This window comes from Pocillopora damicornis, chromosome 6 (genome assembly GCF_964200805.1).
Source record: "Pocillopora damicornis chromosome 6, jaPocDami1.2, whole genome shotgun sequence".
Lineage (NCBI taxonomy): Eukaryota > Metazoa > Cnidaria > Anthozoa > Scleractinia > Pocilloporidae > Pocillopora > Pocillopora damicornis.
Genome location: NC_142675.1, coordinates 25,492,501 through 25,520,000, shown reverse-complemented (window position 1 = coordinate 25,520,000; position 27,500 = coordinate 25,492,501). Strand labels below are relative to the sequence as shown.

Below are 27,500 nucleotides of genomic sequence, written 5' to 3'. Positions count from 1 at the left end.
TTATTCCATCTTTCCTTTCTGCCTAAATTTCAGAGATATTATTTGTCTTTGATACAACTTGAGTGTGGAAGGAATAATTTCAAATGACACCAGGATGTAATTTTTAAAGAGAATTTTATTGTAAGGTTTTTAAAATTTTGTTCCAAACTAACTTAAGAATTTTTATTTAATATTGAACAATTTTTGGGGTTAAAAAAGCTTGTTATTTTGTTGTAGATTAGGTTCCTTGCTTATTCTCTTAGACAAGAACTTATATCAATGGATTTCAATATTGGCTATTATTCTCTTTTGCTTAAAAGTCAAATTTGTGCTTTATAGCGATGAAAGCAACGATGAAGAATGTAATATCACAGTTCTTTAGTTTTGATGTACAGGTAAGCTTTACCACATCATCTGTTTTATATTAAATATTATAATGATGTGAATATATGGATCATCAAGTATTTGCCATAGGCTTAAATGAACAAATCTGTAGTTCAATGCCTGGTTTACCACTAACAGAGAAATCAGAGAGTTTGGTAAAAAGTGTGGTTGAAGGACTTCTAAATTGACATGTAATTGTTATTTTTTTCAAGGATGAGGATGATTTGTCTCCTTCAGAACAAGCCCAGAAATTAAGCAGTTTTACAATGCCTGTACTTTGCCGCTGGTATGGGAAAATGATCAAGGTTTATTTACACACTTGTTTATGTGGTTTTTATTTGCAAGTCTGACTTATGCTTATCAATTTTTCCAGGTTACTTTTCCCAAGATTGTAATAATATTTAATACTTACATTGCGCTTTTTCTATAAAAATACTCAAAAGCGCAATGAGTGCGACATTTTTGTCTCCTCTGTGAAAATTGCACTCTTGCCACTAACGACCCTGTCTGGAGAAAACCAAACACATGGTCATAGGCTGTAACAGGAAAATAGAAAGCAAAGTAGCTCTGTGTCAATTTTTAACCATGATGTGAACTATGTTTAAAATATCTTGGAATTTTAATATCATCTGATTTTACTCGAACTAATCACATTGAATACATTGAAGGGAAAATTAACCAAAGGCTTGGTCTACTTAGGCGTATTGAGCATTTATTACCATTTAGGGTGCTCAATTCTTTATAAAAGTCTTGTCATGCCTTTATCTGAGTATGCAGATCTAGATTGGATAGACTAGCATAATTTAACTTTAGTGTCTAGCCTACAAGTTTTGCAAAATAAGGCAGCTAAAATCATTTTAGATCGTCCACTGTATTCATCTGCATTGCTTGTGTTAGCAACTCTGAAGTGGATATCATTATAGAAAATGCATTTCCAGCGAAGATGTGTGCTTGTATACAAATGGCTAAATGGACTTATAAACCATGAATTTACTTAAGTAACACAGCAACAGCAACATAATTACAACATAATAAATAAAGCCAATCTTAGACTCCCCAGTGTTAAAAGGAACTGGGGGAAACAAAGAACTGCGTATCATGCTGTAAATGACTTTAATTCACTTAGCCAGGTAATAAGAGAATCTGCCTACATTAATGCATTTAAGCGACATGTTTAACTTCCTAATACAATTCTTAGTTATAATTCCTTTTTTTCTTTTTATTATATTTTAGACTCGATCTTTGAGGTCCTTTTTGAAAACCATTTTTTTAAAAAAAGTTTCCTCAGTAAAGATCATTGTTTATCTTATTATCTGTTGCATTACAAAGGATGCAATCAAACCTTATACAGATTAACATAACCTAACTTAAGAGAGACACCATATTATATTACCCAGTATGTAGGACTGCAGACTAAGGTGAATTGTGTATAATGACAGGGTTGAACTGTGTGTGTTTCAGTACAATTATTCAAAAAGAAGACAGAGCAGACAGCAATCACAGTATTCAGGTGAATCATGGTTACTTTTCATCATTTTCAGTTTATATATTTATAGTAACAGTTTTTTGTTATTCTTATTATTTTCTGACTGCCATGTTCCCTTTTTCAGATCAACCCCCTTTGGTTGTCATTTTTGAGGACTTTGAGGGTTTTCTTCCAGCTGTTGTTCAAAACTTTGTGATGATTTGCAGGTATAAGCTGCTGTCTGTCATTAAAAGCTGTTTGTTTTACCTTCTCTTCTCAGAGGAAAAAATTGTTTTCATTTAAAAAGCTAGAGGCAAAAAATTGAACATGTCAAACTTACAGATTATTATTTTCTATGATTCTAATTCCTTCTACTTTACAGTCAATACTTGAGTGAACTTCCTTTGGTCCTAGTCTTTGGTATTGCCACAGCGCTGACAACTGTTCACAAAGTTTTGCCCCATGCTGTATCTAGTTTGTTGTCCATTGAGAGATTTCAGTCAGAACCATCACATGTTTGTGTTCTGGAGGTCATAAGCAAGGTGAGCCTTAAATGGAAAGTGTTCTTAGTGTTCAGTAACAATAATGTTTTACAGTTATAATGATGTTTTCTCTATGAACTGCTTTTCATAGGTTTTGATGACTGCCACATTTCCATTCAAACTTAGTGCACAAGTGTTAAGATTACTGTATGAGAATTTTCTATTCCATGATTTCTCACTTCAGAACTTTTCCAGAGGACTTCAGGTATTGTTAAAATCTAAAACTTGAAATTTTGAGCCTTCAAAACAAAACAAGTTTCATTTCAATCTCTCTTAGGGCTAGCATTTAAAGCTGGCAGTTTTGTGTGTTTTCATAGTGTTAGTCAGTGGAGCGTGAAAATTAGTAGTGAAGCTGTGAAAGGTTTCACACAGTAAATGTCAGGCGTGATGTGATACTTTCCTATTTGGGTTTTAAGTTGAGTCTTGTTGTTTCTATCTTTTCAGTTCTGTTTGATGGAGCATTTTTTTGAGAGTCCTCTGAGTGTGCTCTGTTGTGTGTCATCAGATGACAGGAAAGATTTGCTGATTGAAATGAGTCATAAACAAGTGGAAATGTTTAGAAAAACAATGTCTTTTCGCAGGTAAATTTTACAGTTTTTTCTGTCTACCATCTCTCACTTCAGTAGGTTTTGCAGGAGAACCTTTTATTTATGTGTGGGATCATGGGAGCATTTGCCAGATAATACTTGAAAACTGTATTTTATTCTTTTGAAGCTGGAAAGGAATGTAGGCTTCTTTCCACAACAGAGAAATTTCTGTTAAGGTTCAAATTCACTTTCAAAACAAAAATTTATTTTTTCTACATTTCTGCTTCTGGCTTAATGCTCAGAAATTGACTGAAAGTTACTTTCATGAGTTCAATCCTTTCTTCTTGTTACAGATATGTTGAATCTGAGCCACCATCAAAGCAACTGCCATTGTTACTGGATGACTCCTTTGCCAAGGTTAGTTTGTTGATCTAGGAGTCATATTTAATGAAGTTTGAATGATTGTTGGCTGTTTGATGTCATACACTAAACCCATCTTCCACCATAAATTCTAATTTTAACAGGAAGCAATAGCTGAACTTTTAAAAAGCTTTCATGAGTACCACTGGAGTTTCTTCCCTGTGTTAAATTGTCTCCATATTCTCACCTGTAATCTTCCACAACATCCTCTGGGAAAGAAGGTTGTATAATTATGCATCTTAAGTCATAGGGTTTAATTTTTTTACATGATATTACCACAAAGTTTTGTGCTCTATTCATTAATTGAATGTTTGATTTCTATTGACATTTTCAGCCTCACAATGTTTATGAAAACAGTTTGTCAAGTAATATTTATGAACAGGAAAAATATAAGGAGGCACTGTCCTTGCTCAGGTGTGACTATGTGTGTTAGGATATTTATTCAAGATAGAAGTCTTATGTCAAACTTTGTCAAAATTTTCTTCCATATGTTGAAAATATGGAGGTTCCCAAATTTTTTACAAAACAGTCAGGATCCTAAGTGTTGTAGGCACATTTCATCCCCAAGAACTCGTGTTTTTGATCTGACATCTTGCCATTGTGACATGTGCGTTTGATATCTTTAAATGTTACAGTACTGAGCATGTGAATATAAAAGTGATCCTAACCATAATTGATATAACCCAAAGCCAAGACTACTTTTAGAAATTGTTTTCTTCAAACAAATTTTAGGACAAATTTGAATGAAAATAATCTCTAAACTCATTATTTTATGGGCAGCTGAGTTAGTCCAATCTATTAAATTTTCTTCTTTTGTATCCACAGAGTTTGTTCAAGGGATGAGCTTCTTCCTCTTCTTAATAAATGTGAAGAAATTTTAGGGAATGCTGTGGACTCTCCTGAAACAGGAAGGTGAGAAATGTTTTCCAATTTCAATTCAAGGTTGTCAACAATATTTCACCACTAACTGACTGTATGATTGTTTTGATTTAGGTATTGCCAAAAGCTCAAGAAATCAAGAGATGGTATTTGTAGATTGCTTGAACAATTTGACAAAATAAGCGGTAAATTAAGATGTTTGAATTATTTTTCAAATGCACTATGTGTGAACAGTTGTGTAATGAATATCGAAAATATTGTTTATCATTGCTGGTTGTTCACAGGAATCCAAGAGACTTGGGAAAAAAGGTCCACTCGAAAGGAAGCACTATCCACTGTTACCAACAGATTTGAACTTCAAGAGGTACAAATAAAGAGGAAAACAAATTTTTGTCCCTTCATAACTCTCATTGTTCTCATTCTGGCATGGTATTCAAAATACTCTTGAATTTATGATTTTTTTACTCAATGACAGAGACTAATGAGTGCTGCAAAACAAAAGAAGAAAGAATCCCCATATGATAACTTGCGAAAGAAAACAATTGATACTATGGATGAGATGTTCAGGTAACACAAATTAGATTTCAATCTGCCCATTTTTGTACACCAGTTACTGAGCTTCAATAGGAGTAAACCTGTCAAAATTTTTTAGTCAGTGATAATATACAAACACACGTGGCAAGGAACAAAAGGTGCTTGGTTTCAATTTCATGGGGCACTGAACTCTTTTAGGATTGGTTAATGTTCAGCCAGACAAGCTTCTCAGGAGGAAAATTATTGTAATGTTGAAATTTTTATCCCTTTTTAATTTTCTCAACAGAACATTTTTGACCTGTCCACAAAACATGCCTCTGCATGAGGTCATTTATTATGACAAATTACAGGAAACAAGAAAGGTTTGCAAGCAGTCATTTGTGTTTATACATGTTATTAAACAAAGTCTGTAGGGATGAAAACTGCGTCCAAGGTCTGGAATATGGTCCTTAAGCCAAGGCCATTTAACAACCTCTTAATTTTTTTCTGCAGGTTTGCTTTTATCTGCTTAGCTGCAATTGACACAGAAAGAATTTTAGACTGTGGTACCTGTTGTGAAAAACTGGGCTTGTTACAATAATATTTTACTTATCAAATTCTAGGATTTAAGATTCCTTCCCACCAAGATGTACTAGAAAAAAATAAGTACTGGTATTGTCCTGTTGCAATGAGGTTTACAAATGAGTGTGGTCATAAGAGAAGTTACCATCAGCCATCAACATGATTTTCCTTGCGTTATTATTAACTTAAATTATCCACCATGCTTATAAACAGCCAAATGGATTGTGCTGTGATGGTTGGGGTAGTTTTTTTATGGTAACTAATAAAGTCATTCTGTTTGATCTGGGATAATTTTATTATGAAATTGTGGTTTCAATGGCCAGTCATGATCTTCCTTGATTGTTTGCCCTGGTTTTTTTGCATTTTAGCACTTGGTTGGAATGCCTCGTGTAGCTATACAAATAGCCTTAAGTAACCCTCGGCATTACCTTCAAGTGAGTACTGCTCTTAATACATAAATTTTATTTTCTGGGTGGGGAGTTAAGGTTAGAAAAAATCTGCATCCAAAGCTTTGAGAAGGCTGAAGACCTCATGCTGTTCTCAAGACTGAGAACACAGCTTTTTTCCCATGTGGACCAAACTGGAACAGTTAGTAACTTTTGTTCACTTTTGAATGGTCTCCTTTTTTCCACGTAACATTGAAAAAATCCTGTAATGTAGTGTGTCTTTTAAAAAAGCTGAAAAAACATTTCCAAATGCATGATTAGCCAATCACATCTGGTCTGCTTAGATGTTTCAGAAAATATTAAAACATAATACTACATCATAGGATCATGACTTTTCTTAACAAAACTCCTAGGAAATTTAACTCCAAAAAGTGTATTGGCTAGATGAAAAAGAGAATTATGAAATATCTAGTGATATTTTTCCTCAATTCCAGTGCGACTGTTGTCAGACTGACATAGGGACAGTTCAGGACACCTTACCTGACGTGTGCATTGCTTATAAACTTCACTTGGAGTGTGGCAGACTAATCAATCTTTATGACTGGTTCCAGGTTGGTGGCCTTTTTTAGCCTTGTTCTACCAATTTTTGTTTTTGCTTTGAAGGTTCTCTAAAAATTATGGGTGCTGCTCTCTCTAATCCTTGGTTGACTTCTGAAACAAAATCTAATGTTCTCTTTAGCCTTTGATGTAAGGAGATATGCTGGAAGGTAATTGTCCACTTGATTCTCTCAGTCCTCCTTTCCAGACATTTCCAAACATCTGCGAGTTTGCACAGATTTGAATTTTTTCTCTGCAGATGTTAACTTCTTGGTCCACAGGTTTTACTCATTCCTAGGATTCCTTTTTTTTAGGCATTTACAGCTGTTTTGGAACCTCAAATAGAACATCAGTCCCTAAAATGTTCTCCAAAGAAGAAACAGAAAATGGATGAACAGCTACAGTATCCTTGTATTTAGAGTGGATGAATGAAAATGTTCACCTTTAGACTGATATGAAATGGCTGATTCCGAGTTATTCTGACAGTTTCGCAGGTCAGCTAGTTTTTCAGTTAGTAAAGTGCCTCCATTAGTCAATCAGTCAGTCAATCAGTTGGCCAGTCTGTTGATCTGTTAGTCCATTGATAAGTTGATGAGTGGGTCTGTCAGTCATTGCATCAGTCAGTTTATCAGTTAATCAGTGTGTAGCATTTTTTATTTTAGAACCTAAGTTACTAATACCTTAACTCTGTTGTAGTGCTCGTTTCATTCAAGCTGTTTCCGAACTTCAATTTCTTGGATTCATCAAATCAACTCGACAGAAAACTGATCATGTACAGAGACTCACTTGGGGAGCATTTTGATATAAAAGTTATCCTTCACATCTGGTCATTTTCAACAGTAACAACAGTAACTGTCTTGTTGATCTAGAAAGAACTGTGATGGAAGAACTGGGTTTTCAAGAAAATATAAAAGTTGCATTTTGTTTTTGTGGGAAATACATGATTACCAATTCTCACGTCGCTCTCCAGTCAAGTATAAATAGCTACTGGGAATTTGTTACAGTTAACCTAACAAATGCTGGTGGGTTACCCACAATGGACTAGTAGCATAGACATGCTTATCCTCATTCCATGTTAGAGCAACCAGGGAGAAGCAATGACCAGCTATAATGGGCAGTTAGCTCTGTCAATATAAAAAGAACCTGGTTGACATGGAATTCAACTTGTTTTTCCTTAATGTAAATCACATAAAATTTGACTGTTATATCTGTTGTTTCAAATCGTTTTCAATGGTAGTTGGAAATTTCAAGTTTCACCTGACACCTCATGAAATACAACTTCTGTTTAATTTTTTATTTATCTGCTTCATAATGTTAATACCAGATATAGGTTCTGGTATTTTAGATTGGTTGGGTCCTCATAACATTTAACATGTTTTTGAAGGTCAAAGTATTCTCAGAGTAATTCAATGGTGAAGTTCTTGCTAAAAAATATTTAGTCTTTTTGTGTACGAAGGTTGTTAAAAGTTATGCAAAAAATAATTAGAGATATTGAGATAATGTGAATTGGCCACTGTAAACAGCTTCTAAGCTGGTGTTTCAGTGCAAATGGACATTGGGTTCATGCTCAGACAAAGGGTTAACACTCAAAACATCAGCTTAGAAACTCTTAACAATGGTGGATTTGACAAAACCAACTTATCCTGTTATACTTTCTCACTGATGCAGCACCACAGTTTCTTTACAATACACATTGTATGTACAGCAAGGCTTGGGCAGAATTTTCAGAATGTGTTGAATGGCTAATTGATTTCAACTTTTTTAGCCAGCTCTGAACTTTAGCTTTTTCTTTCAACTTTTTTTTATTCTGTTAACAATCATTGTATTGTATAAAGAATACTTTGCACACCTTTTGTAGAAAGCTTGAATGACGTTCTTGAAACAGCAGAATGATAAAATAACCAGTGAAAAGTATGTTTACTAAGTTTCTCTTGAACATGAAAATTGTACAGAGTAATATGAACATATAAAATACCATGAAAATATTATTATTTAATTAATCTTATACCACAGCTTTTATAAATGACTTTCTCAACAACAAAAAAATAATCATGGATCCTGGTCTATCAAAAAAAGTCATTTTTGAAATTGACATGTTATAGACATAATCAAGAAGTCTCAGTATTTTCTATTCTACAATTAATATATCCAGCATTATGGATTTTCTCCCAGATAAGAGTGCTACTCAATAAAGGTTTTCCAGGACACTGCAGGTACCATTTATAAAGCAAACTTATTAGCTTGCATATTGTATTTATCCTAATTTGATTTTTTTCTGTTTGCTTTCTGTTGAAGATCTTTGATCAGATTTTTCCTGAAAAATAACATGGATTTGAGTCTATTAGTCTTACATCTAGGCAGTTCAGAAAGGCACAAAACACCAGAACATAAATTAATCTTCCCAATTGGCACTCTTTATCCCCACCATATCTAAGAGCACTTTTCATTCAACTAATTTATTCTTGTTTTTTCAACACCACATTCCCACCAATAGTGTAGCTCCATTTTCTGCAGGTAAACCCACACACAACCCACAATTGCTCTGACAAAGGGCTAACACTGGAAAGTCAGCTTTTTTACTCTTTACGGTGGCCAATTTATGTTTTCAACTCAGTTGTTAACACTAAATTGCCTGCTCTACTCTCCCACCCACACAGCACCACAGTTTCTTTAGAGTACCAGTGTAAGTTATATCAAAATGTTCTAATTATTTACTACCTGAACATGAAAAGTCCCAGCATGGAGTCCATCTGCTATTAAATCATAGAGTTTGATTGCTTTCTCGTGAGTTGTTGTCAAGCTTTGTTTTACACCTTGGAATTGTACAAAATTATATAATATAGTTAATCATCTCTTTCAACAAAGTTGTTTTGAATTCACATTGGCCTTAAGTCAGATGGTGAAACAAATTTAAAATAATCCAGACCTCCACTTTGATGTAATTTTTAATTAGTACACTATAGTTGTATACAAGTAGACTTCATCACCTCCATTGCCTTCAAATGCCTTTTGTACAGCGTCTATGTGGTTTTCAAAGTTGTCAAGCTGAAAGCAAAATAATTCAAATATACCAAGACAATAATGAGTTCAGAGTCTGAAACTCACCAGTAACACTCTGTAAACCATCAAAAGATGTCCAGAATTTAAGACTGGTTATGTAAGTTTCAACAACTTGTTCAGTAGCAGTACCTGTTCTTGAGCACTGTCCAAATCTTTAACTTCCTGTCTCAAAGCTGCATTCACATACTTTGCCTTAAAGACAAGAAGGTATAATATGAACAGGTTACATAATAATTCTTTTAAAAACAAATGAATAGTTAATGTTGATAGACACGCAATGAAAAGGGGCTATGCCTTACTGCTTTGATTTTTCTTTCAAGTTCTTTAAGCTCTTCATCAATCTGCTTTTCATCCTCTACTGTACATTGGTGTTTGTGATGTACCTGTGACAAATGGCCACAATTATGCCCAGTTAACCTTTACTGAATGTTTACTCCTTAAGTGGGATATTCCCTATTTAACATGACTGTTGAGTATTGAACTCTTGATCCAGTTGTTGAGTTCCTGGGCCTGATTAGGAAAGCTCTGTGATATTCTAAGGTGAGACAATTTTAATTTTCAGTGGTACAAATGAGTAACTTGTAGCTGTTAGAGAAACTACCACAGGGTCACCAGTGATTTCTTACCCTCCTCTCACATTTAGCAGCAATACTCATTGTCATTTTATGCTGCAGAAGCTGGATAATATATTTCTAAACAATCACCAAAACATCTAAAAAACAATCAGTAAAAACTCCACCAAACAGATACATGGTAAATAACCATCACACATAGAATCCTCAAAATGCTGCTCTAACAAAAAAAAAAAAACTCTTCCAATCCCATGTGCCATAATTGTAACTTGTTATCTGCTTGCCAGCTTACAAATTTGAGAAATGTCAAAGCATGTATGAGGCCAGTTTTTTATGCATCCCATTAATCTGATATTACTATCAACAATGGAATAAACTTCAACATTAACCCACAACCTCAGTACTCCTGAAACTTTATCTACCTGTCACATCACCATGGTTGTCATATATAAAGAAAATTAATAAGTAGAGAGCCACAGATTTGTATGTTATGTTGTTGGTGAGTTTCATTTTAACCTTTATATTTGGCACCAAGGAGAGAAATAAAAAACAAATAAAAAACAATCATTAAGCATCAAAATCAATACAGCAATATTGAATGATTTATAGCCTGTTCATATGAAAATTAACTGGCAAAATATTAAAGGATTTTCTAACCTTGTCTTCTGGTAAAAGAATATTGGCAGGAATTTTGAAGATGTTATTTTTTACATAAACCTGGAGAATCATAAATTGTATGAATAAAATCATCATCAATCATCAACATCCTCCATGAGTTTGAAATGTTAACATACAACACAGATTGCCAGAGTGGAATCAAATATTAATATTCTTGACTTGCCCACGACATAAGAGTCTCTATTATTATTACCTCAAATCTGTCAAAAGCTGCATCAATACTTTTATAAAAACCTTTGATCATTTTCTCGCTCTCCTGAAATGAGTAAAAAGGTGTAATGAGGTACAGTCATCAACTTGTAGCAATTCACTAAGTGATTTAACAAAATCAGAAATGAAAGTGAAGCTGGCCTGACCCTGTGAAGCGTTTCCTCTGATACATCACATGACACTGAGGGCTAAATGGAAATAAAAGGCCATAAGAAAATCCACAATAATTAGTTTTGTACTGGGTTTTTTGCTGTACTGTGGAAGTTTCTTAATATTTCAGGCAGTAAAATGACTGTACTTCTCTCACCTCACTTTTGATAACATTTTCCAACTCTTGAATGCAGTCACCAACATAGTCGTTCACAGCATTGTAAACTGTCAGATTAATGAGTAAGGAACAAAACAGCGATCGCAAATCAACCTCACAAGATTTTTGTTCATTATGAATCACTGACATGTCGAGTTTAAAATGGCGTTTGTGCAATGCGACATTTAACTACCTCCATCTACGAAAGATTCAGGGGTAAACCCGAAGAACTGAGTTTCGTAATCGTATTCTGTGCCCTTTTTACCAAAATCAATCTCCATTTTCTTCTTATGTGTTTCACATTTAACCGCGTAAAGTCAAAACACATAACATTCCCCTCAACAAAGATTTTAGTTTGATAAAAGAATTCCCGCCAGAATGGTAGACAAATATTCCTCAGTGGGGTGGAGTGAAAAGGTATCTTTGATATCTTATCAAAGCCAAATTTTCTTGACAAATGAATAGATATTTTATGATAAGGATCAATTTCTATATTTTAATTTTAATTTGCCGAAATTAAACAGCTTTCATACAATTTACCAAATAACTATTTATCTTACCAGAATCAGCCACCCTCCTATCCAAGGTTGATTTTTCTCGCGTTCACTAGGAAACTGGCACTAGTGTATAATTCCTTGGTTTATTTGTTCTTTACAACGGTCAGATGTTGCTTTGAAACTGACTTTCCTTACTTTTGTTTAGGTAATTACCTCCCCAGATCGATCACTGATCCCCATTATTTAGGTAAGATAGCTTTAACATGAGTTGACTATATCCATGGAAGGTAGCTAAGAGATGCAATCGATGCTTTAACTTGCAACTCGTACTGAGTTCTTCCAAAATTCATCTTCCCTATTAATCTCTGATGATCATCGAATAATCACTTTTCGATCCTAAAATAACTCTGTATAATGTCGATTGCCGCTATATCATGATGAAAGGGAGCCTTACTTCATGATTTTCAAGCTTTACCTTCTTTTATGAAGGATGATGTAATTTTTTTCAAGGTCACAATTTCGATCGACATATCTTAGAATTACAGAGTAAAGGACTTGAATTTAAGTCTAATTTCAGTGAAGAACTGCGGGATCGTGTGGTTTTCCTGGAACGAGGAGGCCATCAAAACTTATTAATCTAGAAGTAGACAAAGCAAGAAATTGTTAGTTCATAGGTTCTTGTGGGAACAAATAATTTTTCTCAAATTTGCTTGTCACTGTGACCTTTTACGAGCTAGTGTATTCAATTTGTACCGGTAGGATTACTACTGAAAAGTGGTCATGTGCAATCAGAGGCTGTAGTGGTTGAGAAGCAGTTGAAACTGGAGCAGTTGATCAGTAAGATATTGAAAAGAAAGCAATGGTTTGTAGAGCAGCTTTTCATTATTAAATTATTCCTTTGCAGATCTTTCTTTGGTTCACCAATCCTCTTTTCTATAATGGAATACAGTCCTCAGTCCACAGCATCGTCAATTCCATCTGACTCCACCACAACACTCACCATGTCAATGGCAGATGAGCTTAAATCTCAACACAGGCAACTATTTAATCCTGTCACACCTGACGTTTCACCACCCGCACAGACTAGTAATGGGGGATTCCCTATAAGGGGTAAAGAAACAGGGGTGAGATGAAAGAATTCACATATTCACATCTATTGTTGCTTCTCTGTAGTTGTGCAAACTGTAGCTCTACTCTTAGCTTAAGCTTAACAGATATATTATCCATCTTTTTGGATCTATTATTTGTTTTCTTTGGTTTTATTCAACCTGAATGGCAGGGTAAAAATAGATGAGGTGACCCTCAAACTCCCCACTCCTTTGATTTCTTTTCTCTCTTCCATTTACTGTTTCTCAGTCAGTGTTAGAGGTAAGCAATATGACAAATGCAGATATTCAGGAAATGGAGCAAGTGAGAGAACACCTGCAACTGATGCTGCAGAACTGTAAAGGATTCACAGATCAAAGTGATTATGAACAAACTCCAAGAACAACTACAGGTGACTAATTTACTATAAACACCTCTGCCCTCTTTTAAGCTGTGCATTCCATTCCTCTCACCTGCTGAAGACAAAGGAGCTTGGCAGAGAATCAATTCAAGTAATTCCATATGAGTGACAAACCCATAATTGGCCAGTCTTAACCTAGTGGCAACTTCTGTATAATAATAATCATTCACAAGAACTTTGAGTCTATATCTGTCGTCAAAGTGTTATTTTACTTAACTCTGACTACCTCCATTAAATCAATTGTTTTTCTTTGTTGCAGACTGTGAAACACAAGAAAATGAAGGGGACAAAGAGTCTACCATAAGTGTGGAAACAACATCCTTGTTGCAGAGACTTCTTCCAAATTCTTCCCCTCTCTCTGAAATTCAGGTAAAATGTGTGTCAACTGGATTTCAAAGAATTTTTTCTTCTGCCTTATGTACAAGCTTAACATTAGAGTTACTTTCAAACTTGAAGATTCTAAATGCTTTTAGTTTATTTGTAATCAATGATTAAATATAATTATTGATGTATAATGGATTATGAAATATTGCTCTTGTGATAGGTTCATTTTCAAACTCCTGAGCAAGGCGCATTATCTCATGATCAACATACCAGGCAGATGGTGTCATTTGCCAGTGACAGAAGGTTAAATGCAATTCCTACCAGTAAAGTCACCAATGAGAAAACACTTCTGTCTGAAAATTCCTTGCTTAGAGATCAGGTGGAGAAAGAGAGGTTTAGGAGAAAGGTTTGTACCAGCACAGTACACTGAATGATGTAATATTTGTGCTACAGAGATGCAGTTAGATTAAGATGTGTCAGGTTTAGCTACTTTACATTATCTATCACTTTTTTATAAGTGATGATGCTAGCAAGTAGCAAACTAGAAATTGTCAAATGTTGATCATCACTCTTTGGTAGGGCTGTCCTTTTTACCTCTATCATGAAATAAGTAATTTTATACTTGTTGCTTCTTTTCAGCACTGTGAACAACAAATACAGGAACTTCATAGGAAGGTAAGGCTGCTATTAATTATGAGACAAATGATTTAAAATCTGTTTAAAGGCTTATTACACTCACATGTCAATGGAATCAAATAATGGGAAAGGCTGGATGATATTTTTGTCCAGTCACTTGCCAAACACTAATATCTGTTTTGAGCAAAGGCTAAAACAACCAAAGTCCCCATAAATGTTTTTGGTAATAATCCCTACAATAAAAGAACTGAGGTCTGTGTGTTATGTTTCCAAAGAACTCTAACTCATTTTGAAGCCATGTGTAGAGATTCAACATGAATATATTTTACAGTAAAGTGTTTAATTAATGATTCTTTGCTCACAGCTACTGGAAGCTCAGCAGCAGCTGGCTGTTGCAGTGTCCGCTGAGAGAAAAAAAGATGCTATGATTGAACAACTTGACAAGGTTTGTGTAAAGTAAAGCCTCTGTACAGGCTCAAGTGGCCCATGGGGCTGGCGCTTAACTCCGGTTTCTTAGCATGAAGCAGCTTGGAGTATTGCTACTCCCCCCTGGATGGGATGCTAGTCCATCGCAGGGTTACCCCCAGCATATTTGCTGGTACCCATTTGTACACCTGGGTGAAGAGAAGCACTGTGAGAGTAAAGTGTCTTGCCTAAGAACACAAGACAATGACCCCAGCCAGGGCTCGAACCCGGACCACTCAATCTGTAGTCGAGCGCACTAACCATGAGGCCACCGTGCCTCCCTCAACCTTGACAAGGTTTGTAACTGTACTTTTTTACATCATTCATAATCATCTGCAGTTATATGACAGATTAACTGATTGATAATAGTATTGTGAGTTTATTAATTTCTGAGAGTGGTGAAAAATTAAAATAAACTGGCACAAAGTTGAAGAAACTAGCTTGGTATAACACAGATCCTTAAAACCAATAAAATATGTTGTGTTTGTGATCATGTTGTGAATTGAACTGCATTTTTTAAGGGGTGAGCACTTTTTTCTTTTTCTGCTGCAGACTTTAGCTAAAGTTGTGGATGGCTGGAAAAAACATGAAAGTGAGAAGGTAGCCATTATCAACCAACTGAAAATAGAACAGGAAACTGCAGAGCAGTCTCAGCAAAGACAACAGGAGGTGAGAATTTTTTTATGTTGACAGACATCATTGGAAACTTAGGGTTATTTCTACATGCTTTTCAAATTCTATAAAATGGTTAAATTCCAGATGTTGCTCCAGTTTGAGAAAGAGCTGGCACAAGCTGTGGAGGCTTTGACTAAAGAACAGGAAAAAGCAGCTCAGGCTGAAAGAGAAAAACAATCACAGGTTGTCATTTGTAGAGCAGCTGTCATGTTGTTTTCTTGTTTTTTAAACTTATAAAAATGTGTCAACACCTAGAAATTATTATGCTGCATGATATGTCTTCTTGCCAAGTGACCCATACTTAACACCTCAGACTCTTCTGAGAAAACCTTGAAGATATTAGATGAGCATAAAATACTGAGTTAATCACATACATGCAGATCTATGTGCACAGTGTCATAGGCATTTCTTGGTGCTGCTTAGTGGAATTTTTCTTCCCCAAAACCATTCTTCATATGCCAAGTCAACTTAGGTTAAGAACAAATTTCAGCTCAAGCAACAAAAGGAGGAAAGAAACAAGTTACTAGAATGCCTGTCAAATGAAAAAGAAGCTGTGTCACAAATGGAACAGGAGAAAATTCAACTCAGAAAAGAAAAAGAAGAAGCTGAAGAGAAATATGTTCAGACAGATGAGGCTTTGAAGGAGGTAAGAAATGAATGGATTTCAAAACATGTTGTTGGCCTATAAATATTAAGAATATTAGAACTCAAGAGGCAGTTTTGACTCTTTCATTCTCAGGATTCCAAGGAGTAACCTAACAATTGTTAACTAAAATATCAGCACTATGATAATCAGAGAAGTGATAAAAGAAAACCATTGACGAGGGAATTTTGTTTGATGTAGCATTCACCAAATTCTCAACGAAGTCATTGTCAGAAATATATAATGGACAATAAGAAGAGATGATGCTGGGGTTGAAATAATAGTTAAAAGTTGGTGACAATTCATTTTTTTTGTTTAGCACAAAAGAATCCTTGAAGAACTTCAATCAAAATTCAGCAGCCTGGAAGCAGAACATAATGATTCAATGGCCATGGAGAAGGTTCTATAAAATTTTATCTAGTACACGTATGGTAGATCATCAAGTTGTTAGATGTTTTCAATACTAAGCATATTATATCTGCATTTATACACTGTGGGAGGGTGTTACAATTATAGCATATAAGGTTCACTATTTATATTTATTTTTTTATCCAATATTTAAATTTATTTGATAGTCATTGTTTTGTCAATTTAATCAGGAAAAGCTATGCAAGGAAATACAGAATACCAAGGTGAGTTGTCACATTAGATTTCAAAAGCTTTAGAACTAGCTACTGCTCTAGCTTTCTATGTAGTGTTGCAAACTGTTTGTTGTCCTTTTGTAGGAGAGTCAAGTTGTCCTCGCCTCAGTTCAGAAAGAAGTACAGCATCTTGAGATGGAGCTTGATACAAGTAACAGAGAAAAGGTTTTGAGTATATCTTTCTGTATCTAGTGCAGGAGATATCCAAATATTCTCTTACCAAAGCCAATCTTGTGGTTTGACTCTTTTTTTTTTAATCACTTTTTTGTACAATTAAGTTAATTAGTGATTATTTAATTAAAGTAGCACTCATTTCTGTTGTAGCATTATGACCAAGATTTCCTGTTCCACCAAAAGGTTTTAGATAATCTAAGGGATTCACTCATGGCCCACAGAGACCTCTACAGTTTCCTAGAATAAAAATCTCTTCCACAACTTCTCTTATTCACATGATCAGTATTTTTATTAGTTATACTTGAATGAAGATTTTTTCATGTTCCCAAATGATTGAGTTAATTTTCTATGTTCTGTAATATTCTAAAAAGGCTCTCTCCAAATCTTATTTCTTTAGTTGTTTTTAACTTTTAGGAGAGTTTGAAGATGGAGTTACGTTTGATGGAAGCCAAACATGAAGCAAATAGAACCAAAGAAGAGACTGAAAGGCAAGCTGAACTGGAAAGAGAGGTCAATTGTTAATTGTTGTTGACAATATTCCTGGATTACTTAATATTCAAGAGCAGCATTTTTTCTGGAATACTTTTTAGGCCAGACTAAAAAAACACTGTGAGCAATGACATTTTAAATTAATATTTTTCTCTCTCATTTTGCACTTGTCAGATGACTCAGCGGCTGGAAGAGATTCATGATCAAATGTCAAAAACAGAATCAGAATTAAGGGAATCACACAGAAAACAGGTATCTCATGGCATGCTAATGTTAGACTGCATGATAGATAACCATAGATGTCCTGGAATTTTTTGTTGACATTTTCCAGGACTTTCCAGTCCTGGAAAAACACAAAAGGTCCTGGTCCTAAATGTATGTAGATGGTAAGGAGAATTGATTTTTAAATCTTGGGGATGAAAAGGTTGAGGGTGATATTTGGAGTCTTGAAAAAATCAATTTGAGTCCTGCAAAAGTCCCAGAAAAGTCCACAGAATTTGTTTCTGAAAAAGGGCACTAACCCTGAGTAAGGTGATGTCTCTTTTTTAACAGCTTCTGGAGATGAGCAAGAAACACAAAGAAGAACTTGAACAGCAGTTGGGAAAATTTCATGAGGTTACTTTTAATTACTTATTAATTGATAATATTATACTAGAAGTATCCCTAGTCATAATTTCATGTTAAAGATGCAAGAAAATTATTGAAAGCAGGGTACAAAATCTACTTCATCCAAAAATATCATGACATATATCTACATATTCTTTTTATATATTTTTTAAATGTAAATATTCTTTTTATGCAGGAGTTGAAAAAAAAGGAAATCAAGGTGAAGTCTACTACTGATGAATATGAAGAAAGGTATTTTAATTGGAATTCTTAACAAAATCATTGTTTTCAATTTTTGTCAAGAGATAAGATTTGATAAATATTCCAGCCTGAAGGTTGAAAACGTGTAACTCTTTGGTTCCAGAATCAGTACTTTCCAAGAAAAGATGGCTTCTCTCTCAAACTCAAGGCTTTACTTGGAGAAAGAAAGGTGATCACATTGATAAGGTTACTGTTTAATAATACTGTTACAGTAACAACTGTAATTTTTTTAAGTCAACTACCAGTATCTCTAGAATAGAGCAGTTTACTGCATTCTTGATGATTATGTTTTGGTTGCATCTGATAAAAATCTTTGGAATAGCTCCAAGCTGACTAATCTGGTTTTCATTACTTTCATTGGTACTTAGACAGATGCTGTCTGTGCGTCTACAGCAGATGATGCAGTCTCACTGTGAGGAAGCCATCAAGCTGTTGAATTCCAGTAGAACTTCATTGTCCCCTCTGTCTGGAACACAACAGGTATTCTATAATTATTCTACCTAATAGTATACAGTATGCTGCCTAGAATATTAAACAAAAAAAATGGAAATATCCTTGAGATAAAGAACAGTAAGCTCATTTCTCCACTAAGATTGTCTGAGTGCATAAATATTTTAATTTCAGCTTGTACACAATCAAAGCTCCTTTGCGAAGAATGTCAAGGAGTCAAACTCTGACTGGGAAAAAGACACAGGCTACCAGCCTGGTAAAGGACCAATCACAGCAGCTCTGTTTCAATCTTCACAAGTACATCAACACCAGCAGAAGATACCTGATGAAATCTCACCAAATTATGTAACACCTAAATTAGCACATAATATCAGCCATGACAGTTCTCAGACTGATAGTGGCATGTACTCAAAGAGTTATCTTAGCAACAATGGAGACATGGTTAGGCATGGGATGCTATCACATGACCAGTCTGCAAATCCAGACTTTTTTCCTCTTCACACTGTCAATGATGACAGGACTGTTATTGAGGGACAGGTAATTAGTTTTAAGCTGTAGCTCACCCTTCCTAAAAATATATTACTGGCTGCCTCACTGTCCTCTTTACTGAACCATAAATCACATTAAAATGGCTAACTGTAATTTGCAAAACAAAATGAGACAAAATGAAAAATCTGTAAATTTGTCTACCAAGTGGAAATGCGCTAATGATTTGCAAATTAGAAATCTGTAATTTGGAAAATGGAAATATACTAATGATTTGCAAAATAGAAATCTGTAATTTGCAATTTGAAGTGCACATGCTTGGAAATCTGTGATTTGCAAAACAAGAACTCCCACAGAAAATTCCACAAGCCAGAAGAATGAGTTGGTCAGTTCACCATAAGTGTAGATTGCAGCCTGCCAAATAATACATTGATTACACCTTATAGACAGTACAGCTACAGTATCAACTAACATTTCAAATTACTTTTGTGCTCTATGGCCTAAAAAATGCATTGAGTTATTCACAAACTTAGTAGAGATTTCGCAAAGTTCACCACACGTTTTTTATTTCTCACTTTTGCTAGTTGTTTTTAGGTGAACTTACTGATTCATTCTTTTGGTTTGTGGAGCTTTTGGCAGGGATTCTCATTTTGCAAATCACAGATTTCCATTTCGCAAATTACAGATTTCTATTTTGCAAATCATTAGCATATTTCCATTTCACAAATTAAAGGTTTTTGTTTCGTTTTGTTCTGTTTTGTTTTGTTTCACAAATTACAGTAAGCCTCTAAAATGTTACCTGAGGTGTAATCTTTTGTGAACTGTAATTTAGATTCAGTAGTCAATAAATTAATAATTTATTTTCATTTTCTGTATAGTCTGTGATCAATGGAGATGCTTATGAAGACAGAGAAGAAACACTTCTCGAACAAGAACTAGATACAGACAACACATTACTATCAGTATTTCATCAAGACAACCATCTTCCTAGGTGAGACATCTGTGGGACTCTCAACAGTGTAAGCTTTATTTCGAGTGTCTGCTTAATACTGGCATAATAATTAATAGTAATTATGAATTAAAAAAGTTTTTAACCTGAAACAGAACAGAGTGAGTTATTTAGACCTAAATAAAATTGTATTAATTTAATTGTTGAGCTATTTTCATGATAGAGGTCTCATGTAGTAACAAATTAAAGTATGTAGTTTTGTCCACTAGAAGTGTCTATTGAATACAGGTTTCACTGTGTCAAGGGATACAACTAACCAAAAACTAGAGTTTTGATTTATTTAAAAGAGGTGTATGAGAAAGGTAAGGCCTTGTTTAAATTTTATGAAAACATTTATAGACTAATAAAAGTGTTCTTCTTGGAGTAGGACATTTGCCTAAATCTCAAATGTATGTGCATGAATTATGATGTAGTAAATCTGGTAAAAATTTTTTTTTTTGTGATTGACAGGAATGTCTCCCCTGCAGCTGTGACTGAGGATACCATAACAGAGAAACTTCAGCAGCAAGAATCACGCCAGGCAGAATTAAACCACTATGTGAAAATGGTGAATGTTTTCAAAAAAACTGTTAACACTTTGTTTTGTCCTTTGTTTTTTTTCTCTGAATTTGTTTTATTACTGACAGACACATTATTCTAACTGTGTTATCTTCTAATGATTAAGGATGGTATTATAAAATGCAATATGACGTTGTTGACTTACTGATTCAGTATACTTACTCACAGCTTCTGCAAAGATCACCCGCAGATCAACCCTATAAGGTAACATAGACTCTTTCAGAAAAAAAAACTGGTTACCTTATTCTGTTTTTAAATTCAAAGCTTTGATTTTTAATTTTCTTGCATCTTATTCTTTTTACAGCAGGAAAAAGATCACCTCCCTAATGGACTTAGGCTGATCCCTTCATCCAGTGATGTGCAAGGTTTGTTTGATAGCGCTTCATGATCAGTCAAACCTTATTCCACAAAGTATTTCTGTTTTCTTTGAATTTGTTAAAAACCAAAATCCCTACTACTTAATATTCAAAACCTTTGATTATTTATTTCCAATGAATTAAATGCTTAGTTTGAATAAAATCCTATGTTCATCAGAAGGTTTATGGTTTTTCACTTACAAGGGTCAATTTACTCTCAAAGTTGGCTCCTTTTGGAAATTGCCAACAAGTGTGAGGTTTAGTCCTAGAGTTGATGGGTCAGTACTGAAGAGGTTATTTTCCTTTTTAAGTGAGATTTTTACATCAGGCAAACAGTGTCATCTCTGCAGCTATGTGAACTTACTTACAATTATGTATGTTGATTCTCCTCCTTTGAACCTCAGACAGATACTCTAACTCTTCCTCAGAAGTAATTTCTCCCATTCATTCAGATGGTCAGTTTGAGCAAAGACATCTGATGTCCTCACACCACCATTCATTCAAAGACTCAAGTTCACATTCCTATCAGGTATTCCACTTGGTAATATACAACACCTCTCATGGACCAAGAAGACAAGGCTAGGGATACATTTTTGTATTTTCATTGTGTATCTAACTGGTTAAGGAATGATTTAAAGGCATGCAAAATGGCTATAATTTACTGACACTTGTGGAAAACAGAAACAATTATCTCAAAATCATTACTGAGTCACCAGCTCTTTATCAAAAATAATTCAAAGAAAACAAAATATTTCAATTTCCATTGGCTCACTGAACCTTGAAGCAATTGACAATAACTAATAAGTAGTTTTTGCAAAAAAATTAACATTTAAGTTTAGCAGGTATGTAGTAGGTTAAAGCCAGTTAAATCAACCAATCAAAGTGCACATTGTAAACTCCGATCACACTAATGTTTCAGAAAGTGTCCTCAAACTCTATCATATTCTAGAATGGATTCATGTTTCTTCTAAGTAAATTCTGTTGAAATTTGGCATTCTAAATTCTCCAAAGAACATGCACATTGAAACACTCATGGTGTGACCATGATCATTTCACAGGAAGTTAAACATAAAGCACACCCACCACAAGCTGCCTTCACAAAAACCACAGTCACCCCAGGTACACGTAGCATTCCAAGCCAAGCCAGAGAAGATGTTGGTATTACAAGTCAGGTAATTGTTAAATTGTGTGACTCAATAGCGTTTGTGTTTACGAAATAAAGTTTTGAAGATATTAGGGTTTGGTGGTCCTTCGTAATATCTCTGTTCCAATTTCAATTTAATCAGGTACCATTCCATGCACCACACACTCGAATAGGTCAAGTTGCACCTCACACACCACCCCGGAGAGAACGAGACAGTGATGACCATCCTCCTCTCCCAGGAGCATTAACTCCTCACCAAGTTGGTCAGCTGTCTAGAATGCTTGGACTATTTTCAGAACCTGGTCAGCCACAGATTACAGCTGAACAACTCTTTGCTTACCTCAGAAGAGTGCAGAACAAGTGAGTTCTCCTTTAACCCTTCAACTCCCAAGATCTCATTAGTAATTCTCCTTACTGTCTGCCAAATGATTCTCATTAAGTTAGTTTGGAGAATTTGGTTTCCTTAACAGGAAGTGGCTAGGAGTATTGTTACTCCCCCCTGGATTCCATCACGGGGTTACCCCCAGCATATTTGCTGGTACCATTTGTACACCTGGGTGAAGAGAAGCACAGTGAGAGTAAAGTGTCTTGCCTAAGAACAACACAATGGCCCTGGCCAGGGCACTAACCAAGACCACTTGATACAGAGTCAAGCATACTAACCATGAGGCCACCGTGCCTCCATAATTGATACTTTTATTTATTCTCATCACTTGTCTGAATGATATTGTATAGATATAGTAAGGAGAAATTCTGCCTTGGTCACTCACTGGAGTTAAAAGGTTAAGGTACACATTGTGACCTAAAAAACTAGTTATTTCCTTTGAAAGCTAATCTTAAAGTGGTCAGATTTAACTTTTCCATTATTATAATTTTGACTTAAAATCGTATTAAGTATGCTTTGTTACTGGCTATATTCCCCTATCAGCAACCCACTGGGTAACAGCCTCACAACATCAGCAGCATCAAGCCCAGTCAGTACCAAGGCCCACAGCACACATGAGCACCATGTACCGGGACATAGTGTAGGGAATTCTCCTTCCCAGGCTCTGCCAAAACAACACATGATAGCCAACAAGGCTAGAAGAAGTCTGGACACTAACTCTCACAAGAGACAGGTAGCAAACTGCAGTCACTGCTCCCATTAACTGATTGAGTGCTGCCTATATAAGGTGGTGAAGGGCAGAGTTAATATATCAACAAGTCTAATCTTTAATTGAAGGGATTCCTTTGCCAAGATAAATATCACTGACTTAATTTGATCTAAGAGAGCTCTAAGATCATTAGATAACATTTTGAAATTTGCATCAAATTTTAAGTATCTTTCAATATTTAACAGTATGAAGGGTGCATACTAGCATACCAGTAGCCTGCATTGCTGGTGGTCTGCAATTTTGGGGGCAGAGAGAAATATCTCTGCTCCCAAAATTGCAGACCGCCAGCAAAGCAAGCTAACATACCAGTAAATTTAGTTTATAGCCTATCATGCTCAAAAGTTCAGTTTTACTCTGTGTTAGAGAATTCAATGGGCAAGCCAAATGGAGTGAACTAAAAAAATGTATTTTTTTTCCCTCTTTTCTTATCTATTTTCTATTTTCTATCTTCCTTCAACTGTAGGGTCCTTCTGTTAGTGGTCTCCCTATTAATCCACCTGGAAGCCAGGTTACAAAATCTGCTGAGCAACCAGGCCTGACCAGAACTCACAAACAGCCTGTCAGACAAGTATCAAGTCTGGTGGGTCCTTCCCTTAGGAACCCAGCTGGGGTGCAAGACGGAACCAAGTCAGCAGCAAAAGTAGGACTACAAAGCAGAGAACCTAAGGCCAAATCTGCTGCTACAAAACAGACTAAGATCAGTGCTTGGAGATAGGCTGATATTGATTATTTTATTTATTTTCTCACTTGTCAATATGTTTTACCGAGCTAGGCAAATATAGCTTTTATTTTATAATAAATCATCATCTGAGATATCTTGTGATTAATACAGTTGTCTTTCATTCCTTGTTTCATACATTCTTACTTAACAATTTAATGGCACTACTAATATCTAATACTTGCCAATGGCAAGATTGATAAAGTAATAATGAATAGGAACTAATGAAAAAAATAAATTGCTTATTGCCTCTACTAAAACTCATAAAACTATGAGCCCCAAAAATATTTTAGAGTAATATGTCAAAAGAGGGAAATCACACCAGAAGTAATATAACTTTATGGTTTGCTTTAGTTTTTCTTTTTGAAGTCATTGATTATAACAAAATAACAGCACAAATGTTTTGGCCTGTCCTGGGAGCAAGTTTTCTACCAGGAAAGTTCTCCATGTCTTCTCTATGTTAAACAGTTCTTTGTCAGAAAGGAAAACGAACAATAAAATTCAAATCAATTTTTTAAATTTTGGATTACACATTCATATCAATTAAAGATAGTCAAACTCCTTATATACGAGTCCAACTTGGAGGTAAACAACTCACTTTGGATGGGTTCGTTAAGTTGACAAAGAGGATTTTTTACCACATACTCAACATAAATCTGAAAATGAAAAAAAAGAAAAACACTCATGATAACTGAAAAGTTTATTATGCCATTACCAAATGATTGATAAAGCACCTCCTGGGTGTAGCCATTGTTAGTTTTTTTACAACTACATTACAAATGTAATTTAGTGTTAACAAGTAAGTTGAAAATGTAAATTTGCCACCATAAAGAGTTTAAAGGTTGACATTTTGAGCATTAGCCCTTCATCGGAGCCATTAGAGGAATTTGGGTTGTGTGTGGGTTTATATGCAGAAAATGGAGTTAGGCTATTGTTGGGAAGATGGTGATGAGAAAACAAGAATAAACTAGTTGAATGAAAAGTGCTCGTGCATACCATGGGGACTAAGAGTGCCTATTTGGAAGATGTATTTTTTGTTCAAGTGTTTTGCCACTTTCCCAACTGCCTAGATGTAGTGAAAGGCTACAAACTGCCATATGTTGTTTAGAATAATTAGGGAGGTTAAAGTGTCTAGCAACTGGTTTGGACATGTTCTTGCCATTTCTTTGTACGTCCCGAAGGTGTTGTTGTCTTCATGTTTTATAACTTTTTGCATTAAGGGAAAGTTATGTAGTAAATGACATTGGCAAAGGTTCCTGTAAAGTGATCAGTGATCTAAATGGATCTCTTAGGTCCCGACATTTTCTCTACATTATGAATGAAAGGAAAAGTTTTGCATTGTGTATGAGCGCATTTGAGAGTTCCAGGTTGGTCACTGGTTTAAAATGAACTTCTGACCAAAAAGTTGCCTATGTTTTTGTCACATTTGAATGAAATTAGTGGAGGTTGCAAAAAGATAGTACCAGTCTCTGAATTGTTTTGGAGTAATTTCAAGTTTTTAACAGCATGGTTGTGAGGGTGAAATGTGAGAGTGAATGGAATGTGGTCAATGTTTTCCTTCTCAGCCATTTGTAGTGCTGATTGTTGATAAATTTGTTGGGCATGGTGGTGGCCCGCTTAAATGACAGAAACAGAAAGAAATGACAAGGACACATCCAAACCAGTCAGTAGACACTTTAATCTCCCCAATCATCCTAAACAGCATATGGCTGTTTGCAGCCTCTCCCTACATCTAGGCAGTTTGGAAAGCCACAAAACACAATTCCTCCAATTGCTCTGACGAAGGGCTAACACTTGAAACATCAGCCTTTAAACTCTTTACAATGGCCAATTTATGTTTTCAACTCAGTTGTTAATACCAAATTACCTGTTATACTCTCCCACTGACGCAGCATCACAATTCTTTAGAAAATTACCCTCTGTATACATTACAAATGCTATACTTACCTTGCTGTATATATTGAAGAGGACATCTTTGATGCTTCCAGCATTTAAGTCTGTGTTCAAGATGAACTTAAGACCTGTTGGTGTTTCATAGAAATGTAACTTGTATTTACTTGTCCGGTAATTTAGAAAGCCATCTTTTCTGTTTATAAGTTAAGGATTCCACCCATGGAAAGGTATAAGATATCAGTATATCAAAGTCTGAATCAGACTTGAGAAAATGCTACCACTTCACGGTGGCATTTATTGTACTTTAAGCATTAATGTCTCTTTCATCAACAGCATCAAATTGTCCTCAAGCTGCTGCAAAAGTATTCCATCATCTCAAGTATGGTAAATAAAGGTAGAGAACTTAACATGCTGTAAATGATTCCACTCTGTTATGTTCCAGATAAAAAGGATGGAGACAAAAAATTGCCAGAGCATGAGGCTTGATTCTTTATTACACTTATCTATGGTTCTGGACTGAAGCAGTTGATGGTGTGTTTTAATTTTGTTTCAAAAATGATTAAATCTATCCCTTGCCTGGGCAGTACTTAGTGTAAGCCAAACTATTGTCGGAAGACCCCTCAGAGTGCTTCACCCTACCTCAAATCCCTGCACCACCCAAGACTTTACATATAACATCTAATGATATGTAATCAAAATATGTGTTGTGGATACGACTCAGATGGTGACATTCGTGCCACAAATGACTTGATAGAGTACAACATACCATACATTAGCTTGAATTCCTTGAAGTAAAAATATGACAAAAAAGTTTAGTATTATCACATTTCAATTAAAAGGCATTCAGTAATTGTTTGGTTATAAATTTTTTAAATAATCTGCAAAAGAAGACACTTCTCTCTCATTTTGCAAAAGTTTAAGAACACTACAAAGACAGGGGGCTTGGAAACTAGGCAGACTTTGAACTCAACATGATAACCCAATATCTTTTGCAGATGTTGGGTCATGTTGGTGTGATGAATGTGTGCTCTCAACCAAACAAAGTTTCCAAACTTTTAGAAAGTCTAACATATAAAAACACAGATACAAGGTTTGATAATTCATGATATCATGTGAAAAGCCCATCCAAAAATTGTTTTAAATATATATTTTTAAAATAATCTGCAAAAGAAGACACTCCTTTCTGAGTTTGCAAAAGTTTGAGAACACTACATGGAAGAGGGGTTATCACATCAATTTAACACATCATTGTAATTATGCTCTTGACCAATCAGAGTTTTTAAAGTAAGCCTGATGTAAAATAATGTGAATAAGCCATGGTGGCCAATTTACATTATAAACTCAATTTATAAAACCATATTATCTTTTTTATAGTACTCCAACACCACAGTTTCTTAAGAAACTCACCCCTTTCTTTCATTTGAATTTAAAAAGTGCTTTACCGCGATGAAAATTAAAGAGTGTAACAACACATTTATCAAAATCAACAATTCCTTTGCTTAGAGTAGACCCACCTCTTCCTTGGACATGTTGCTTTCCTTCTTTCTGTTCCAGGATTCGTAATAAAGGCAAGTTCCGTTTCGATCAAATATGTAGATATTATAGATAGTCATGTCTATTTCCTTTCTTTAACGATAAATAATGGTTCAAAATATTACGTATCGAATGCTAGGTTAACACCGCCATCTTGTAAGATTTGCAGGCGCGAATATT

At 35.0% G+C, this 27,500-nt stretch overlaps 4 protein-coding genes and 2 pseudogenes across 17 annotated transcripts in view; 3 read left to right on the top strand and 3 right to left on the bottom strand.

Annotated features, from left to right (window-relative positions):
• LOC113686972 (origin recognition complex subunit 3) overlaps window positions 1–8,506 on the top strand; it is a 9,753-nt gene extending 1,247 nt beyond the window's left edge. For 3 of the 8 annotated variants that reach the window (XM_089209861.1, XM_089209864.1, XM_027204660.2), the window contains 19 exons: window positions 319–374; window positions 576–668; window positions 1,825–1,873; window positions 1,974–2,055; window positions 2,211–2,370; window positions 2,462–2,575; window positions 2,815–2,951; window positions 3,251–3,314; window positions 3,422–3,538; window positions 3,652–3,731; window positions 4,143–4,229; window positions 4,311–4,381; window positions 4,481–4,560; window positions 4,672–4,763; window positions 5,017–5,092; window positions 5,660–5,725; window positions 6,172–6,288; window positions 6,589–6,677; window positions 6,971–8,506. In XM_089209861.1, the coding sequence (XP_089065987.1) occupies window positions 319–374; window positions 576–668; window positions 1,825–1,873; window positions 1,974–2,055; window positions 2,211–2,370; window positions 2,462–2,575; window positions 2,815–2,951; window positions 3,251–3,314; window positions 3,422–3,538; window positions 3,652–3,731; window positions 4,143–4,229; window positions 4,311–4,381; window positions 4,481–4,560; window positions 4,672–4,763; window positions 5,017–5,092; window positions 5,660–5,725; window positions 6,172–6,288; window positions 6,589–6,677; window positions 6,971–7,076 (1,736 nt within the window). In that variant the 3' untranslated portion in view covers window positions 7,077–8,506. Of the gene's footprint in view, window positions 1–318; window positions 375–575; window positions 669–1,824; window positions 1,874–1,973; window positions 2,056–2,210; window positions 2,371–2,461; window positions 2,576–2,814; window positions 2,952–3,250; window positions 3,315–3,421; window positions 3,539–3,651; window positions 3,732–4,142; window positions 4,230–4,310; window positions 4,382–4,480; window positions 4,561–4,671; window positions 4,764–5,016; window positions 5,093–5,659; window positions 5,726–6,171; window positions 6,289–6,416; window positions 6,445–6,588; window positions 6,678–6,970 lie in introns of all 8 variants that reach the window. The other 5 variants (XM_089209863.1, XM_027204662.2, XR_016187763.1 and 2 more) reach the window with 4 other exon arrangements.
• LOC113686975 (uncharacterized) lies at window positions 754–1,688 on the top strand (annotated as a pseudogene).
• LOC113686974 (protein MIS12 homolog) lies at window positions 7,543–11,488 on the bottom strand. Its single transcript, XM_027204666.2, has 10 exons — window positions 11,295–11,488; window positions 11,102–11,169; window positions 10,941–10,982; window positions 10,778–10,840; window positions 10,564–10,623; window positions 9,634–9,717; window positions 9,464–9,526; window positions 9,262–9,319; window positions 8,993–9,087; window positions 7,543–8,588 (listed from the first exon to the last, which is right to left on the bottom strand). The coding sequence occupies exons 1-10, from the start codon at window positions 11,380–11,382 to the stop codon at window positions 8,529–8,531; spliced, it is 681 nt and encodes a 226-aa protein (XP_027060467.2). The 5' UTR covers window positions 11,383–11,488; the 3' UTR covers window positions 7,543–8,528.
• A 235-nt stretch (window positions 11,489–11,723) lies between these two features.
• On the top strand, window positions 11,724–24,003 carry LOC113686970 (uncharacterized). Of its 6 annotated transcripts, none has more exons than XM_089209858.1 (29): window positions 11,724–11,845; window positions 12,503–12,722; window positions 12,955–13,096; window positions 13,365–13,474; window positions 13,650–13,835; window positions 14,069–14,104; window positions 14,430–14,510; window positions 15,083–15,199; window positions 15,290–15,388; window positions 15,696–15,851; window positions 16,168–16,248; window positions 16,448–16,480; window positions 16,574–16,654; window positions 17,078–17,173; window positions 17,327–17,404; window positions 17,705–17,767; window positions 17,955–18,010; window positions 18,123–18,188; window positions 18,388–18,499; window positions 18,644–19,006; window positions 19,834–19,946; window positions 20,415–20,511; window positions 20,691–20,726; window positions 20,830–20,887; window positions 21,331–21,407; window positions 21,937–22,050; window positions 22,165–22,382; window positions 22,951–23,140; window positions 23,640–24,003. In XM_089209858.1, the coding sequence occupies exons 2-29, from the start codon at window positions 12,537–12,539 to the stop codon at window positions 23,889–23,891; spliced, it is 3,297 nt and encodes a 1,098-aa protein (XP_089065984.1). In that variant the 5' UTR covers window positions 11,724–11,845; window positions 12,503–12,536; the 3' UTR covers window positions 23,892–24,003. The 6 variants fall into 6 exon arrangements, with proteins under 6 accessions (XP_089065984.1, XP_089065982.1, XP_089065983.1 ...); XM_089209856.1 differs by having other exon boundaries at window positions 21,283–21,407; XM_089209857.1 differs by having other exon boundaries at window positions 20,827–20,887.
• The window catches only part of LOC113686971 (trafficking protein particle complex subunit 1), a 3,620-nt gene continuing 8 nt past the window's right edge, over window positions 23,889–27,500 (bottom strand). The window contains exons 1-4 of one of the 2 annotated variants that reach the window (XM_027204659.2): window positions 27,302–27,500; window positions 26,554–26,572; window positions 25,842–25,915; window positions 23,889–24,550 (exon numbers count right to left, since the gene is read on the bottom strand). The exon at window positions 27,302–27,500 is cut by the window's right edge and continues 8 nt beyond it. In XM_027204659.2, the coding sequence (XP_027060460.1) occupies window positions 24,434–24,550; window positions 25,842–25,915; window positions 26,554–26,572; window positions 27,302–27,400 (309 nt within the window). In that variant the 5' untranslated portion in view covers window positions 27,401–27,500 and the 3' untranslated portion in view covers window positions 23,889–24,433. Of the gene's footprint in view, window positions 24,551–25,841; window positions 25,981–26,501; window positions 26,573–27,301 lie in introns of both variants that reach the window. The other variant, XM_027204658.2, reaches the window with a different exon arrangement.
• Window positions 24,726–25,609, bottom strand: LOC149044619 (uncharacterized; annotated as a pseudogene).

Coding starts and splice junctions, on each gene's coding strand:
- LOC113686974 (XM_027204666.2), bottom strand. CDS start 11,382: ATGGAGATTGATTTTGGTAAAAAGGGCACAGAATACGATTACGAAACT. Junction 11,170..11,294: donor TGAATCTTTCGTAGATGGAG/GTAGTTAAATGT, acceptor TTAATCTGACAG/TTTACAATGCTGTGAACGAC. Junction 9,527..9,633: donor TTGAAAGAAAAATCAAAGCA/GTAAGGCATAGC, acceptor CTTGTCTTTAAG/GCAAAGTATGTGAATGCAGC.
- LOC113686970 (XM_089209855.1), top strand. CDS start 12,537: ATGGAATACAGTCCTCAGTCCACAGCATCGTCAATTCCATCTGACTCC. Junction 18,011..18,122: donor ACTGATGAATATGAAGAAAG/GTATTTTAATTG, acceptor CTTTGGTTCCAG/AATCAGTACTTTCCAAGAAA. Junction 22,051..22,164: donor ATGTTGGTATTACAAGTCAG/GTAATTGTTAAA, acceptor CAATTTAATCAG/GTACCATTCCATGCACCACA.